The sequence below is a fragment of the Carcharodon carcharias genome, chromosome 2, assembly GCF_017639515.1.
Source record: "Carcharodon carcharias isolate sCarCar2 chromosome 2, sCarCar2.pri, whole genome shotgun sequence".
NCBI lineage: Eukaryota > Metazoa > Chordata > Chondrichthyes > Lamniformes > Lamnidae > Carcharodon > Carcharodon carcharias.
Genome location: NC_054468.1, coordinates 150,012,203 through 150,028,782, shown reverse-complemented (window position 1 = coordinate 150,028,782; position 16,580 = coordinate 150,012,203). Strand labels below are relative to the sequence as shown.

At 41.5% G+C, this 16,580-nt stretch overlaps 1 protein-coding gene across 3 annotated transcripts in view; it reads right to left on the bottom strand.

The window, feature by feature from the left end:
- Positions 1 to 16,580, bottom strand: part of LOC121293328 (zinc finger protein 292-like) — a 403,832-nt gene that overhangs the window by 22,842 nt on the left and 364,410 nt on the right. For 2 of the 3 annotated variants that reach the window (XM_041216283.1, XM_041216290.1), the window contains exons 5-6: positions 7,480 to 7,682; positions 3,910 to 4,046 (exon numbers count right to left, since the gene is read on the bottom strand). In XM_041216283.1, coding sequence (XP_041072217.1) covers positions 3,910 to 4,046; positions 7,480 to 7,682 — 340 coding nt within the window. Of the gene's footprint in view, positions 1 to 3,909; positions 4,047 to 7,479; positions 7,683 to 16,580 lie in introns of those variants that run through there. The other variant, XM_041216298.1, reaches the window with a different exon arrangement.

Here is a 16,580-nt window from a genome sequence, read left to right as displayed (position 1 = left end):
AGATAGGAGCTCATGGTATTGGGGGTAATGTATTAGCATGGATTGAGGATTGGTTAACACACAGAAGACACAGAGTTGGGATTAATGGGTCTTTTTTCAGGTTGGAAAGACGTAGCTAGTGGAGTCCCACAAAGATCAATCCAAGGGCCTCAACTATTTACTATCTATATTAATGACTTGGAGGAAGGGGCAGAGTGTAATGTATCCAAATACGCTGACAATATAAAAATAGGTGGGAGGGCATGTTGTGATGAGGACATAAGGAATCTGCAAGGGGATATAAATAGGTTGAGAGAGTGGACAAAAACTTGGCAGATGGAGTTCAATGTAGGAAAGTGTGAGGTCATGCACTTTGAAAGGAAGAATCAAAAGGCAGGCTATTATTAAAATGGAGACACACTCCAGAAAAGTGCAGCACAGAGGGATTTGGTTGTTCTTGTGCATGAATCACAAAGTTAGCATGCAGATGCAGCAAGTAATTAAAAATGGAATTTTGGCCTGTATTGCTACAGGGTTGGAGTTTAAAAATAGGGAAGTCTTGTTACAACTGTACAGGATGTCAGTGAGGCTGCACCTGGAGTACTGTGTACAGTTTTGGTCCCCGTTTTTAAGAAAGGATATACTGGCATTGGAGGCAGTTCAAAAGAGATTTACTAAGCAGATTCCTGGGATGAAGGGATTGACTTATCAAGAACGGCTAAACAGGTTAGGCCTTTATTCATTTGAGTTTAGAAGAATGAGGGGTGATCTTATTGAAATGCACAAGATTCTGAGGAAGCTTGACAGGATAGATATTGAGAAGATGTTTCCACCAATGGGGGAATCTTGGACTAGGGGGGCATTAATTTAAAACTGAGATGCAAAGCAATTTCTTCTCTCAGAGGGTGGTGAATGTCTGGAATTCTCTGCCCCAGAGAGTTTGGAGGCTAGGTCATTGAAGTTATTTAAAGAGAAGGTAGATGATTTTTGAAATATCGGGGAGTTGAGGGCTACGAGGAGCTAGCATGAAAGAGGAGTTGAGGTCTGTATAACATCAGCCATGATCTTATTGAATGGTGGAGCAAGCTTGAGGGGCCGAATAGCCTACTCCTGTTCCTATTTCTTATGAAGAAACTTTTTTTTAAAAAGAACACAGGGAGCTGCTGTGGTGCCTGAAAGTGTGGTGGAAACAGTTTCAATAGGATCATTCAAGAGAAAAAAGTACAAAAAAAGTACAGGACTATGGGAAAAGGGCAGGGATCAATTGCCTATATTTACCAAACAGCACAGTGCAATGGGTTGGTTGGCCTATTTCTGTACTGCATCATCTATAATTCCAAGGTGCATTTAAGGGAAAGTTAGATAAGTACATGAAGGAGAACAGAATAGAAAGATATTCAGACAGGATTGGATGAAGGAGGGACAAAAATGAAAAGTGCTGGAAAACTCAGCAGGTCTGACAGCATCTGTGGAGAGAAAGACAGAGTTAACGTTTCGAGTCCATATGACTCTTCTTCAGAACAAGAAGAGAGTTCTGAAGAGTCATACGCACTCGAAACATTAACTCTGTCTTTCTCTCCATAGATGCTGTCAGACCTGCTGAGTTTTTCCAGCACTTTTTGTTTTTGTTTCAGATTTCCAGCATCCGCAGTATTTTGCCTTTATCTTAGATGAAGGAGGGTTGTGTGGCACAGACCAGTTGGATTAAATGGCCTGTTTCTTGTGTTGAAAACCCTATGCAAATCTATGTAAGAACATAAGAAATAGCAGCAGGAGTAGGCCATTCAGCCCCTTGAGCCTGCTCCACCATTTAATAAGATTATGGCCGATCTGATTATGGCCTTAATTCCCACTTTCTGCCTGTTTCCCCATAACCCTAGACACCCTTTTCAATCAAAAATCTGTTTATCTCATCCTTGAATATATGCAATGACCTAACCTCCACTGCTTGCTGGGGAAGAGAATTCCAAATTCTAACAATTCAAAAGAAATTCCTCCTCATCTACATTTTAAATAGGAGACCCCATGATCTTAAACTTTGGTCCCTATTTCAAGATTCCCCCATTCGAGAAGCATCCTCTCAGCATCAATCCTGTAAAGCCCCCTCTGAATCTTTTATGTTTCAATAAGATCACCTCTCATTCTTCTAAACTCCAATGAGCATAGGCCCAACTTGCTTAACTTTTCCTACATACAACAAACCCCTCATATTAAGAATCAGTCGAATGAACCTTCTCTGAACCGCTTTTAATGCAAGTGTGTCTCCTCTTAATGTGACCGAAGCACAATACTGGTGTAGTCTCACCAATGTCTGTACAGTTGTACAATACCTGACTTTTATACTCCACACCCCTTGCAATAAAGGCCAACATTCCATTCGCCTTCCCAATTACTGCGGTACCTGCTATAGCAATTACTTGCTGCAACTTTAATTCACAGCCTTGTCTAGTTTATCTGAATTCTTATGGCAGAGAAGGTTCTACTTACATTGTTTTGTATCTGTCACAATAACTATGATGGTTGCCTTGTGACTCTGTTCCTCCTCTCCATGAGGGTGCATTGGTGTGAGGCAAACTAAGCAGCTCACACCATGTGTTAGTATAACATACAAACACTGCAAAATCATTTGCATTATTCTTCAGTTCTCTGCCCAAGGCAGGTCTAACAGCATCACAATCTTCACCATGGGTAGGGCAAAGACGCCATCTCAGCAAGAATGGGGATCACACCCCATGCTGTTGGCACCAATCTGATCCACACTGGCTGTCTAGCCAACCGGCAAGCCCCCCGACCCCTAGAGCTTCTGATTCAGAGGAAGGGGCGTCACCCACTGCGCCACAAGACCTCCTTGCACTTTCATTATTACAAAATTATCCTTAAAGTAGTTCTCCTAAACCAGCAATACTTTACTGTATACTTAATTGTACCAATAACATTCACATTTCTGTTATCTAAGCCCAAGCTTGTGAATAAATTAAACACAGTAAAATCACTTTAAACCATTTTTTTAACAATTGGCTCTAAAGCAAATTTCTGAAAGTTAGCACAGAAAAGAGTTTTAATGAAAACATTTTAAAGCAAATATATCTGATATAAACAAAAAAGTCTCAACATAACTCCTTGTAGGACCTCAAATAAAATGTACCCACCATTTCAGTTGTCATGCCCTTTCACTCTTTCAGTACTATTGATTATTCTTTTGTCAATTGCACAGATTTTTAAAAAAATCTGTTGAAGAATGTGGGGACTTGGTGATAGAGTGGGATAACATGCAGTGTTTTTTTATATACAGGCTTAAACCTCATATGGAGCCTAAACTGTTGAGAGTTTGGACAGTCTTAACCAGCTCTGGGGCGGGGAGGGGGTTGACCTTTAGTATTAAAATGAGGGGTGGGGGTGATCTATAGTATTAAACTGTACACTATGACACAGGCTGCAGGGAGGTCATAAGAATAGAGCAAAATGCAAGAATTCACAGTGGTGGATTCAGAATGTTCTTCTAAGGTTTGCTAAAGGCACATTGTTATGGCTGAGTAAGAAGGACTTTACATCTTGGTATGCTATACTTGCTTGTGTGCGCTTGATGCTGATACTGAACAACTAAAATGGAAAACTATTATTCCTTTTCTCAGCGCTCACACATTTGACAGGCAGAATAGTTATCAAAGAAAAATGATAACACAACGTACTCTTAGCCAAGCTGTACAGACATGGTTAAAACGTTAACAGAAAGGAGACTTTATCTCTGCATTGGTTAAAGAATTTTGGGAAGATCAGACATTTGGAAATGAAGGATCTGCTTCTTCTAGCTGTTAAATCTTGAGAACCATCTACTCTTAATGTGAACCTCCACACAAAATTAGATTAGTTTAGCAAATCCTCTTGTAATAACATATAATTCACCTCCTGTAGGTGAGAAGGGTAACTTACCATGCACAGTATATGTCTCCCTGTTGAAGCTGCCGCGTGAGGAAAGCTGTGCATAAGATGAGGGCCAAGTTCTCCTCCCCATCCGATTCCAGATTGCATATCATCTCCAATGCATCCTTGCAGTCAACTGCTGAGATCTTAAACAAGTACAAAAATAAACATTTGCAGACTGCAATTAAAATATACTTTCTGGAGCAACTAACAAGGCAAATGAACTGACAACTCTCCAAAATTCTGGAATGCCACTAAGCACGAGTTGGAGAAGATGGCAACTAACGATCAAACAAACTGGTTTGTGGGAGACCTTTGGAGATGCACAGAAAGGTGGACAGATTTAGGGAGAGTGTGCCAAAGTGTCAGACCAAGATAGCTGAAGGCAATTGGTGGAGTAGAGAGGGAAATGTTCAAGAGCAGAGAATGAACACAGACATGTGGTTATAAATGATTACAGAGTTAAGATAGATAAGACTGTTATCTCTGCCAATAAATCCACCTTCTTCATGACTCAGTGAAACACATTTGGTCTGATTTTTGCTCTGCAGACAGAACCATGCAAGGTCAGCATCAGCCTCCAATTAGCCTTGGTTATAATAAGAGCTTGCTGGCAGCAGACTCATACATGAAGGATATCCATTCCTTGAGGTTTTGAAGAGTTGCTGGCATTCAAGGAATCATGCCCTAGCTTGAAAAATCATATTCAGAAGATAAAATAAAAAATTACGGTATCGTGTATCACATATGCTGTCTGCTTTTTAATGAGCTCATGCAATGGCATCTTCCATCCCTCAACACCATATAGTGTTAGACTTTGTTTTCTTTTCATTAATAGAATACACCAGAGACTTGGTTGCACTTATGAAATTCTACTATTGCACTAAGGTTTGAAGAAGCTATATCCATTGCAGAGAAGGTTCCAATACGGTGCTCACTGACAGCACTTTGGAGGGAAAGGAGGAGGGAGAACATCCCTGACCTGACGAGAACAGTGGCTAAATCCACTGTCCTGGTGGGAGCAGGCTTCACGATAACCATTTTTTTTCATGTGCTGATGCAGCTAGCCATTATCACAGGCATGCATTCTTTTTTTTAAAAGAATGATGGGTCAATCATACCCTACAAAATTCACCAAGTAAGAAAAGCCAAATCGACTGTTAATCGACTCTGGTAGCTGAACCAAATATCTTTTGTTTGATATTCCAGTGCTTCCTGTTTATATTTTCTAAAGTACCACTGCATGTAATTAAAATGATTAACATAAAAGACTAAACAACAGAAAATTAACTTCTGGGTGGCAGCCTTCCATCTTGTGCTGTGGTCAGCTGTGTTAAGCATCACCTGGTGTGGCTCAGGAGTCCCATACTGGCATAGTAGTCTATGCTACATTTGCTGCAGCAGAAGACAGTGTAGCTGAGAAGGTGCATGATTTTCTGACCTCTGTTTTCTCTGGGCCCTCTTCTCAGCCGGCTGAGCTTTACTTACAGAAACATTAATATTAAAAAGACATATTATCATAATAGAATCATAGAATTGTTACAGCACAGAAGATGGCCATTCGGCCCATTGTGTCCATGCTGGTTCCACTAAGGAGCAATTCATGTACTGCTATTCTTGCTTTCTCCCCACATCCCTCCTTTTCAAATATTTAGAAAATGTAGAAAAATTTATGGCATAGAAAGAGGCCACTGTGCCAGCTGAAAAACTAGTCACCCAACCTAATCCCATTTTCCAGCACTTGATCCGTAGCCCTGGAGATTATGGGACCTCGGGTGCATATCCAGACACCTTTAAAATGAGTTGAAGGTTTCTGTCTCTACTACCCTTTCAGGCAGTGAGTTCCAGACCCCTACCCACCCTCTTGAGGAAAATCTTTTCCACTCTCCCCTCTAATCCTTCAATAAATTACTTTAAATCAATGCCTAGTCACTGACCTCTTGCTAAGGTAAAAAGACCCTTCCCATCCACTCTATCCAGGCCTCTCAAATTTGTACATCTCAATCAAATCTTCATTCAGCCTCCTCTGTTCCAAGGAAAACAACCCCAGCCTATCCAATTTTTCCCAGAGCTGTAATTTTCCAGTCCTGGTAAAATCTTTGGAAATCTTCTCTGTACCCTCTCCAGTGCAAGTACATCCTTTCTATAACAAAGTGACCAGAACTGCACGTAGTACTGAAGTTGTGGCGTAACTGCTGTTTTATATAGCTCTGGCATAATCTTCCTGCTTTTATATTCTATGCCTCAGCTAATAAAGGTTCTGCTACCTTCAAGGATCTGTGGACATGCACTCTTAAGGTCCCCCGCTACCCCTTCAACTCTCAGTACCCTCCCATTTATTGTGTATTCCTTTGCCTTGCTTGACCTGCTCAAATGCATCACCTCACTCTTCTCCAAATTGAATCCCATTTGCCACTTTTCTGCCCACCTGACCAGTCCACTGATATTTTTCTTCAGTCCGCAATTCACCAAGGTTCCTTAGACAGCACCTTCCAAACCCACAACCACTATCATCTAGAGGGACACGGGCAGCAAATTGTTGGGAACACCACCACCTGGAAGTTGCTCTCCAGGTCACTCATCATCCTGACTTGGAAATATATCACCATTCCTTTACTGTCGGTAGGTCAAAATCCTGGAACCCCCTTCCTAACAGCACTGTGGGTATACCTACACCACATGGACTGCAGCAGTTCAAGGCAGCAGCTCACCACCACCTTATCAAGGGCAACAAGGGATGGGCAATAAATGCTGACCCAGCCAGCGAAGGCCACATCTCATGAATGAATAAAAAGTTTCCCGCCTCACCATCAACCATGTGGCCAATTTTTGTATTGTTTACAAACTTCTTGATCATGCTCCCTACATCTAAGTCCAAATCATAAATATATACCACAAAAAGCAGGGTACTTAGTACTGAGCCCCACAGAACCCCACTGGAAACAGCCTTCCAGTTGCAAAAATATCTGTCAACCGTTACCCTTTGCTTCCTGCCACTGAGCCAATTTTCTATCAAATTTGCTATATTTTCCTGGGTCCCACAGGCTTTTAAAAAAAAAGTCTACTATGTGGGGCCTTGGCAAAAGCTTTGCTAGAATCTATGTAGACCACATTAATTATACTACCCTGATCAATCCTCCTCACTGCCTCTTCAAAAAATTCAATCAAGTTAGTCAGACACAGTCTTACCTTAAATCCGTGCTGACTGTCCTTGATTACTCTGTGCCTAAGTGACGGTTTAACGTGTCTCTTAGAACTGATTCCAATAATTTGCCCACAACCGAGGTTAGATTAACTGGCCTGTAATTATTTGGTCCATTCCTTGCTCCATTTTTAAACAAAGATACAACATTAGCAGTCCTCCAATCGATCTGCATCCAGTGAGGATTTGAAAATGATGGTCAGACCATCCACTATTAATTGATTGCCTGCAGTTTATCACAAAACTGAAATTCTCCTGTTTGGAAATAATACTGCTGGATGTGAAAGTCTCTGAAAGAACATACATACAATTTTTATTTAAAAAGATCTTTTACTTTGGCATAACCACAAGAGAGTCAATAATTTGGCCATGCTTACCTCTTCCATCAAGATGTCGCTGGATGATGCAGTACAGAGACAGGTAAGGTAGACTTGTTTAAAAATACTCTTTGTACCAATTTCTGGATGTTCTGCACAAACTTTTGCCAACTTTGTAGCCTGATCAATTCTCTTTCCTTTGACAAGGTGTCGGATTCGCATTTCAAGGAGGGCAGGACCTTCCTGTATCAGAAATTCATTCACTGCAAAGATCATAAATCTATCAATATCCTCAATGATTGCTCTTTTTATATAAACAATTTTATAGACTACAAGTTTCCAAATCTACTGTCGTGTTGCCTTTACAAGTTCCTAGTCTGCAGCTGAACCCAACTGTACTCTTCTATTGTATGCCTGAAGGAGCGCAACCAGGGAGTTTGCATGTATCATCAAAAGCTGGAGTCCAGCACAACTGATGGCTTAGAAGGTATACAAGTTTAAATATAACATATATAGAACATAGAAACCAGGAGTAGGCCATTCAGCCATTCAAGCCTGCTCCAGCATGGCTGATCCTCTACCTCAACACCATATGCTCGCTTTGTCTCCATGCCCCTTGATGCCCCCAATATCCAAACATTGATCAATTTCTTTCTTGAATATACTCAGTGACCCGGTCTCCACAGCCTTGTGGGAAATAACTTCACAGGTGAAAATTTTTTTCCTCATCTCAGTCCTAAATGGCCTGCCCCATATTCTGAGACTGTAGGCCATGGTTCTACATGTCCCAACCAAGAAAAGCATCCTCCCTGCATTGTTTGTCTTGCCCTGTTAGAATTTTATACAGTTCAATCAGATCCCCTCTCATTCTCCTAAACTTTAGCAAATACAGAACATGTACTTTAAAAATGCAGCTTCTCCAATTTTAAGTATTCGCATTAAATACCCATTCTGCTTCCATGGTCAAGTGATTCAAAAGGACCAAAAACCAACTCATAACATGAGTACCATATGATATAGCACTGAAGGTCACTCAGCCATTGTGCATGCCCCAGCTCTTTGGTAGAGCTATTCAAATAATCCCTGTTCTTTTCCCATAACTCTGTAACTTTTCTCCCCTTCAAGTATTTATCTAATTCTCTTTTGAAAGTTACTATTTAACTTGCTATCACTACCCTTTCAGACAATGCATTTCAGGTCATCTTTAGTCACTGCCAAACAAGTGGCTCATGTCACCTCTGGTTCTTTTGTCAATTACCTTAGATCTGTGCCCCCGATTACAAACACTTCTTGGAGTCATACAGGTCAGAATGAGGCATTTGGCGCATCAAATCCATGCTGGCTCTCTGTAGAACTATCCAGTCAGTTACATTCCCCCATCCTATTTTTGGGACCCTGCAAGTTTATTTCCTTCAACTGCCCATCCAATTTCCTTTTAAAATTATTGTCTTCCCCTTGTAGGCAGTATGTTCCAGGTCATTACCACTTGTTGCATAAAATAGTTATTCTTCACATCCCCTTGCATCTCTTGCCCAAAGCTTTAAATCGTTGTCTCCTTAGTCCTGTACCATCAGCTATTGGAACAGTTTTTCTTTGTCTACCTAACCTAAACCTGCCAGAATCTTGTACACCTCTATCAGTTCTCTCCTCAACCTCCTTTGCTCCAAGGAGATCAACCCTAGCTTCTTCAATGTAGCCTTGAAGCTAAAGCCCCTCATCAATGGAACCATTCTGATAAACAATACTCTATTAAACCTGGTTAGACCACAGCTAGAGATTCAGCATAACTCCCTGCTTTTGTACTCTACCTCATTTTATGAAGTCCAAAATCTTATTTGTTTTGCTAACTACTGCCACTTTCAAGGATCCATGCATATGGGCCCCAAGGTCTCTCAGGCTCTGCAGACTCTTTAGAACTGTTCCATTAAGTCTATATTGCCTTTCCCTATCCTGTCTGCCAAAATACATCACCTGAACATCTCTGCATTAAATTCCATTCTGCCACTTGTCTGCCCATTCTGCTAGCCTATGTCCTTTGCAGTCAATTGATATCATCCTCAGTGTTGTCACGCCTCCAACTTTGATATCATCAGCAAATGTTGAATTTTTATCTGTATTCTGAGATCCAATACAAGGTTGAAAAAAAAAAAGGTATTGACCTTCAGGATACTCCACTATCTACTATCCTACTGCAAAAAAAAAAACAACCATTCACCACAACCCACTTTTTTCTGTCTTTAAACCATTTTAAAAAATCTAAGCTGACACTAACCCTCCTATTCCAGGAGTCCCAATTTTATTAACCAGCCTTTTTATGTGGTACTTTGTCAAAGGCTTTCTTAAAATCCATATAGACAACACCCACTGCATTCCCTTAGTCAAACTTCAGTTACTTCATCAAAAACCTCTGACACTGGAAATGGTTTACCTTATTTACTCTATCAAAACTCTTCATGATTCTGACCACCTCTATAAAATTTCCTTTTAACCCTCTCTGCTCTAAGATTATTAATTCCAGCTTCTCCAGTCATCCACATAATTGAAGCCCTTCATTCCTGGTACCATTCTAGTAAATCTCTCCTGCATCCTCTTTAAGACTTTGACATCCTTCCCAAAGTGTGGTGCCCTGAACTGAACAGAATACTTCATATGTGGCCTAGCCAATGTTTTATAAAGAGTTAGCATAATTTCCCTGCTTTTGCACTCTACTGGTAAAGCCAAGGATTGGCCATGCTCTTTCCCTCTCAGAAACAGCCTTCTGGACTGGTCCTTCAAACATGTGTGTAAATGTACCCCCAAGTCTCTATTCCTACACTCTCCATAAACTTGTACAAATTAGTTTCTATTGCCTCTCCTTAATCTTCTGAACAAATGCATTATTTCACACTTTGTTTTAAATTTCATCAGCCATATGTTTGTCTATTTCACCATTCCATGTCCTCCTGAATATGAAAGGTGGAGGCCATCTCTTTACAGGGCCCTTGCCCTAATCTTTATGGATGGTACAAGTGTTTAACAATTTTAAAGGCTTCTTGAGAGAATCCATATTAACAAGAAAAACTGGAACCCAATTCATCTGAGGCAGAAAAGTTAATTAATCTGATGGGATCTAGCCACTGGGGAAGTTGTCTAGGAATAATACAGGTGAAGCTAATGTAATAATAGTCTCCTCCTGAAAAAGAAAAAGCTAACAAATAGAAGAAATGGAGGAGCTATCTGGTACCAAAGATTTTGCTCTGAAAGTGGCAGCCCTGAACACTGAAAAAGATGCAAGTCAATTAATGCCATAACATGAGAAATCTCCTGTCTGTGACACATTCAAGTCAGAAAACGAATCAACAAATTTGCATTTATATGGTGCTTTTCATGATATCAGGATGTCTCAAAGCACTTCAAAGGAAACAAAATACTTCTCAAGTATAGTCATTGTTGTTATGTAGGCAAATATAGCAGACAGTGTCATGGGATCTTTTATGCCCATCTGAGTGGACAGTCAAGGCCTCTGTTTAGCATCTCACCCAAAAGATTACACCTTTGACAATCCAGCGTGCCCTTAGTAGTGTGCTGAAAATAACAGCTTTGTTAGGAAGGCTTGATCACATGATCTTTTGACTCAAAAATGAGTGTGCTGCCATTGCACCCACCCCAACAACAATCAGCACTGCTATATATGAAATTGTACATCTATATTAAATTAATTTCCCATCAAGGATGAAATCTACTTAATGTTAATTCACAGTGGTGAGAAATCAAAATTGCATCCTTCTGAGCTAATTTTTAACGCACTTTTAAATTTTATTTAAATGGCTGCTACTTTAAGTCGACTAAGTTCTGGCAAAAGATCCGTGTGGAGAGACAGAAGAGAATTGAATGAACAACATTTAAAGTGGTGAAGTAGAATTTTCCTTGTTGCAGGAAGCAAGAGAGAAGCTGTGACAGATAATAGGTTTTCCAGTTTAACTTGTCAGCTGGTACAGGAAAAGCAAGCTGCAGAATTTGTGGGTAATTTGAACTGAAACCCTTCAAACTGTAAATGGAACCAAACCATTGGGTCATGAGTCATTAAAACAAATAAGGTGTCATGTAGATCTCTAAATCTCTGGATTCTGCCCATCCGACGTCTCTCAGGTTTGTTACAACATAGCTTGACTTACACCCCAAAACCATGAATTATCGCCATTTTTAGCCTCTAGTGTACACCATTAAGATGAGAGCAAATAAATTGGTTTTTTACCACTTCAGAAGTATTTAGGCAGCACAACCAGGGAATTAATTTTTAATTAGATTTGCATCTTTCTCTAGTGTCTCATTTCTTCCTTTATGCCCAGCCGAGCACATCTTGGCCATGAGTCCCATCTCTTGCGCCTCCACCATATTCCCAATACTCCCATATTCCCACTAGGCCCACCAGGCGGGTCTACACTGGAGTGCTACTTTGGGCTGCAGCAGAGTGATTAAGTTGGAGTTTGATGACTGAGGGAATTTAAGGGTTAATTTCAATCTAAAGTCTAGTTTTTCTTTAATTTAGTAATTAACTAAAAATTGCTGTTTGGGTTGGAAGGAGGTGAGTTTTAGGCCAGCTTTAATGCAGGGTTTATACAGGCTCTGCTTGCAGCTACAATGAGTTAATTAGATAACTGGCCTAAACAGGTTTTCAGAGGCTAGATTCAGAGAGTGTAAAAACAGGCCATCTTACAGTGCTGACTTTGTCTGCACTGGAGTGCTGCTTTGGGCTGCAGTAGAGTGCTTAAGTTGGAGTTTGGACTGAGGGAGTTTGGTGAGGAGGGAACGAGGTGATCCTTTGAGAACCGTGAGTACAGTCAGGTAAGTATTTACTACTTTTATCACTTATAGTTTTTATTTTGTGGTTTATTGTTTGTAAGGGCTATATTCTGTAACAACGAGGAGCAGGGAAGAAGGGCCTTAGAGTAATTGATAATATTTGATATGAAGTATCTTCCAAAAGGTTTAATTTAATTTAAAGGGGTAGGTCATGGCAGGAGAGCTCAAAGCTGTGGTGTGCTCCTCCTGCTCCATGTGGGAAGCCGGGAACAATTCCAGTGCCCGGGGCCAGCCTGTGTGCGGGAAGTGTCTCCAGCTGCAGCTCCTGGAAGCCCGGGTTTCGGAGCTGGAGACACTGTGGAGCATCTGCGAGGTGGAGAGTATCGTGGATAGCACTTTTAGAGAGGTGGTCACATTGCAGTCCAAGAGTCCACAGGCAGGAAGGGAATGGGTGACCACCAGGCAGAGCAAGAGGACTAGGTAGAGAGTTCAGGAATCTCCTGTGGCTATTTCCCTGCAAAACAGATATGCCGCTTTGGATACTGTTGAGGGAAATGGCCTCTCAGGGGAAAGCAGCAACAGCTAAATTTGTTGCACCATGGTTGGCTCTGCTGCACAGGGGAGGGATAAAAGTATGGGAACGCAATAGTTATAGGGGATTCAATTGTAAGAGGAATTGACAGGTGTTTCTGTGGCCACAAACAAGATTCCAGGGTGCTATGTTGCCTCCCTGGTGCTAGGGTCAAGGATGTCTCAGAGCGGCTACAGGACATTCTGAAGGGGGAGGGTGAACAGCCAGTGGTCGTGGTACACATTGATACAAACGGCATAGGTTTAAAAAAAAGGATGAGGTCCTAAAAGCAGAATATAGGTAGTTAGGAAGTAAGTTAAAAAGTAGGACCTCGAAAGTAATGATCTCAGGATTACTACCAGTGCCACGTGTTAGCGAGAGTAGAAATAGCAGGATATATCGGATGAATACGTGGCTGAAGAGATGGTGTGAAGGGGAGGATTTCGGATTCCCGGGACATTGGGACTGATGCTGGGGGAGGCGGGACCAGTACAAACTGGACGGGTTACACCTGGGCAGGACCGGGGCTGATGTCCTCGGGGGAATATTTGCTAGAGTGGTTGGAGAGGGTTTAAATTAAAATGGCAGGGGGATGGGAACCTATGCAGAGGAGTCAGAGGAGGGGGAATCAAGGACAAGAACAAAAGACAGAAAGGGGAATAAGAAAAACGATAGGCAGAGAAATCAAAGGGCAAGAATCAAACAGTGCCTCAGTGAAAAATTGTGGGAACGGGACAAGTAACGTTAAAAAGACAAGCCTTAAGGCTTTGTGCCTTAACGCGAGGAGCATTCGCAATAAAGTGGATGAATTAACCGCGTAAATAGATGTAAACAGGTATGATATAGTCAGGATTATGGAAACATGGCTGCAGGGTGACCAGGGATTGGAATTGAACATCCAGGGGTATTGAGTATTTAGGAAGGACAGACAAAAAGAAAAAGATGGTGGAGTTGCATTGCTGGTTAAAGAGGAAATTGACGCAATAGTGAGGAAAGATATTAGCTCCGACGATGTGGGATCTGCAAAGGTAGAGCTGAGAAACGATAAGAGGCAAAAGACGTTAGTTGGGGTTGTATATAGACCCCCAAACTGTAGTGGAGGTCTGATGTTGGGAATGGCATTAAACAGGAAATTAGAGACACATGCAATAATGGAACATCTGTAATTATGGATGACTTTAATCTGCATATAGATCGGGCAAATCAATTAGTAACAATACTGTATAGAGGAGGAATTCCAGTGGTGTATAGGGGATGGTTTTCTGGACCAATACGTCGAGGAACCAACTAGAGAACAGGCCATCCTAGACTGGGTATTGTGTAATGAGAATGGGATAATTTGCAATCTGGTTGTGTGAGGTCCCTTGGGGATGAGTGACCATAATATGATTGAATTCTTCATCAAGATGGAGAGTGACATAGTTGCTTCTGAGACTAGGGCCTTGAATCTTAATAAAGGAAACTACAATGGTATGAGGTGCGAATTGGCTATGATGGATTGGAAAACTTTACTTAAAGCGGTGATGGTGGATAGGCAATGGCAAACGTTCAAAGAGTGCATGGGTGAACTGCAACAATTGTTTATTCCTATCTGGCGCAAAAGTAAAATAGGAAACCATGGCTTACACGGGAAATTAGAGATGGTATTAGATCCAAGGAAGAGGTATACAAATTGGCCAGACAAAACAACAGAGCTGAGGATTGGGAGCAGTTTAGAATTCAGCAAAGGAGCACCAAGAGATTGATTAAGAAGGGGAAAATAGAGTACAAGAGCAGGGAACATAAAAACTGACTGTAAAACTTTCTATAGGCATGTGAAGAGAAAAAGATTGGTGAAGACAAATGTAGGTCCCTTATCATCAGAAACAGTGGAATTTATTATGGGGAACAAGGAAATGGCTGACCAACTAAATACATGCTTTGATTCTGTCTTCATAAAAGGAAGACACAAATAACATACCAGAAATGTTGGGGAACACAGGTTTTAGTGAGAGGGAGGAAATGAAAGAATTCAGGAAAAACCCAGCAGGTCTGGCAGCATCGGCGGAGAAGAAAAGAGTTGACGTTTTGAGTCCTCATGAGCCTTCAACAGAACTGATTGAATATTAGGAAAGGGGTGACATATAAGCTGGTTTAAGGTGGGAGGCGGGGGGGGGCGGTGGGGGGAGAGAAGTGGGGGGGGGTGTGGTTGTAGGGACAAGCAAGCAGTGATAGGAGCAGATAATCAAAAGATGTCACAGACAAAGGAACAAAGAAGTGTTGAAGGTGGTGATATTATCTAAACGAATGTGCTAATTAAGAATGGATGGCAGGGCACTCAAGGTAAAGCTCTAGTGGGGGTGGGATAGAAAGACTGGCAGGGCATACAAGATTTAAAAATAGTGGAAATAGGTGGGAAGAAAAATCTATATAAATTATTGGAAAAAACAAAAGGAAGGGGGAAGAAACAGAAAAGGGGTGGGGATGGAGGAGGGAGTTCAAGATCTAAAGTTGTTGAATTCAATATTCAGTCCGGCAGGCTGTAAAGTGCCTAGTCGGAAGATGAGGTGCTGTTCCTCCAGTTTGAGTTGGGCTTCACTGGAACAATGCAGCAAGCCAAGGACAGACATGTGGGCAAGAGAGCAGGGTGGAGTGTTAAAATGGCAAGCGACAGGGAGGTTTGGGTCATTCTTGCGGACAGACCGCAGGTGTTCTGCAAAGCAGTTGCCCAGTTTACGTTTGGTCTCTCCAATGTAGAGGAGACCGCATGCTGCCAGATGCTGCCAGACCTGCTGAGTTTTTCCAGGTAATTCTGTTTTTGTTTTGGATTTCCAGCATCCACAGTTTTTTGTTTTAATGAAAGAAATCAGTATTAGTAGGGAAATGGTGTTGGGGAAATTGATGGGATTGAAGGCCGATAAACCCCCAGGGCCTGATAATCTACATCCCAGAGCACTTAAGGAAGTGGCTCAATAAATAGTGGATGCATTTATGGTCATCTTCCGAGATTCCATAGACTCTGGAACAGTTCCTACAGATTGGAGGGTAGATAATGTAACCCCACTATTTAAAAAAGGGAGGTAGAGTGAAAACAGGGAATTATGGACCAGTCAGCTCGACATTGGGAGTGGGGAAAATTCTAGAGTCCATTATAAAAGATTTAATAGCTGAGCACTTGGAAAACAGTGGCAGAATAAGACAGGGTCAGCATGGATTTATGAAAGGGAAATCAAGTTTGACAAATCTACTGGAATTTTTCGAGGATGTAACTAATGGAGTTGATGAGGGGAAGCCAGTGGATGTGGTTTATTTAGACTTTCAGAAGGCTTTCGACAAAGTCCCACATAAAAGATTAGCGTGTAAAATTAAAGCGCATGGGATTGGGGGTAGTGTATTGAGATGGATAGAAAACTGGTTGGCAGACAGGAAACAAAGAGTAGGAATAAACGGGTCTTTTTCTGAATGGCAGGCGGTGACTAGTGGGGTACCGCAGGGATCAGTGCTGGGACCCCAGCTATTCAAAATATATATTAATGATTTAGATGAGGGAACTAAATGTAATATCTCCAAATTTGCAGATGACACAAAGCTGGGTGGGAGGGTGAGCTGTGAGGAGGATGCAGAGATGCTTCAGTATGATTTGGACAAGCTGAGTGAGTGGGAAAATGCATGGCAGATGCAGTATAATGTGGATAAATGAGAGGTTATCCACTTTGGTAGCAAAAACAGGAAGGCAGATTATCTGAATGGCTATAAATTGAGAGAGGGGAATGTGCAACGAGACCTGGGTGTCCTCGTATACCAGTCGCTGAAGGTAAGCATGCAGGTA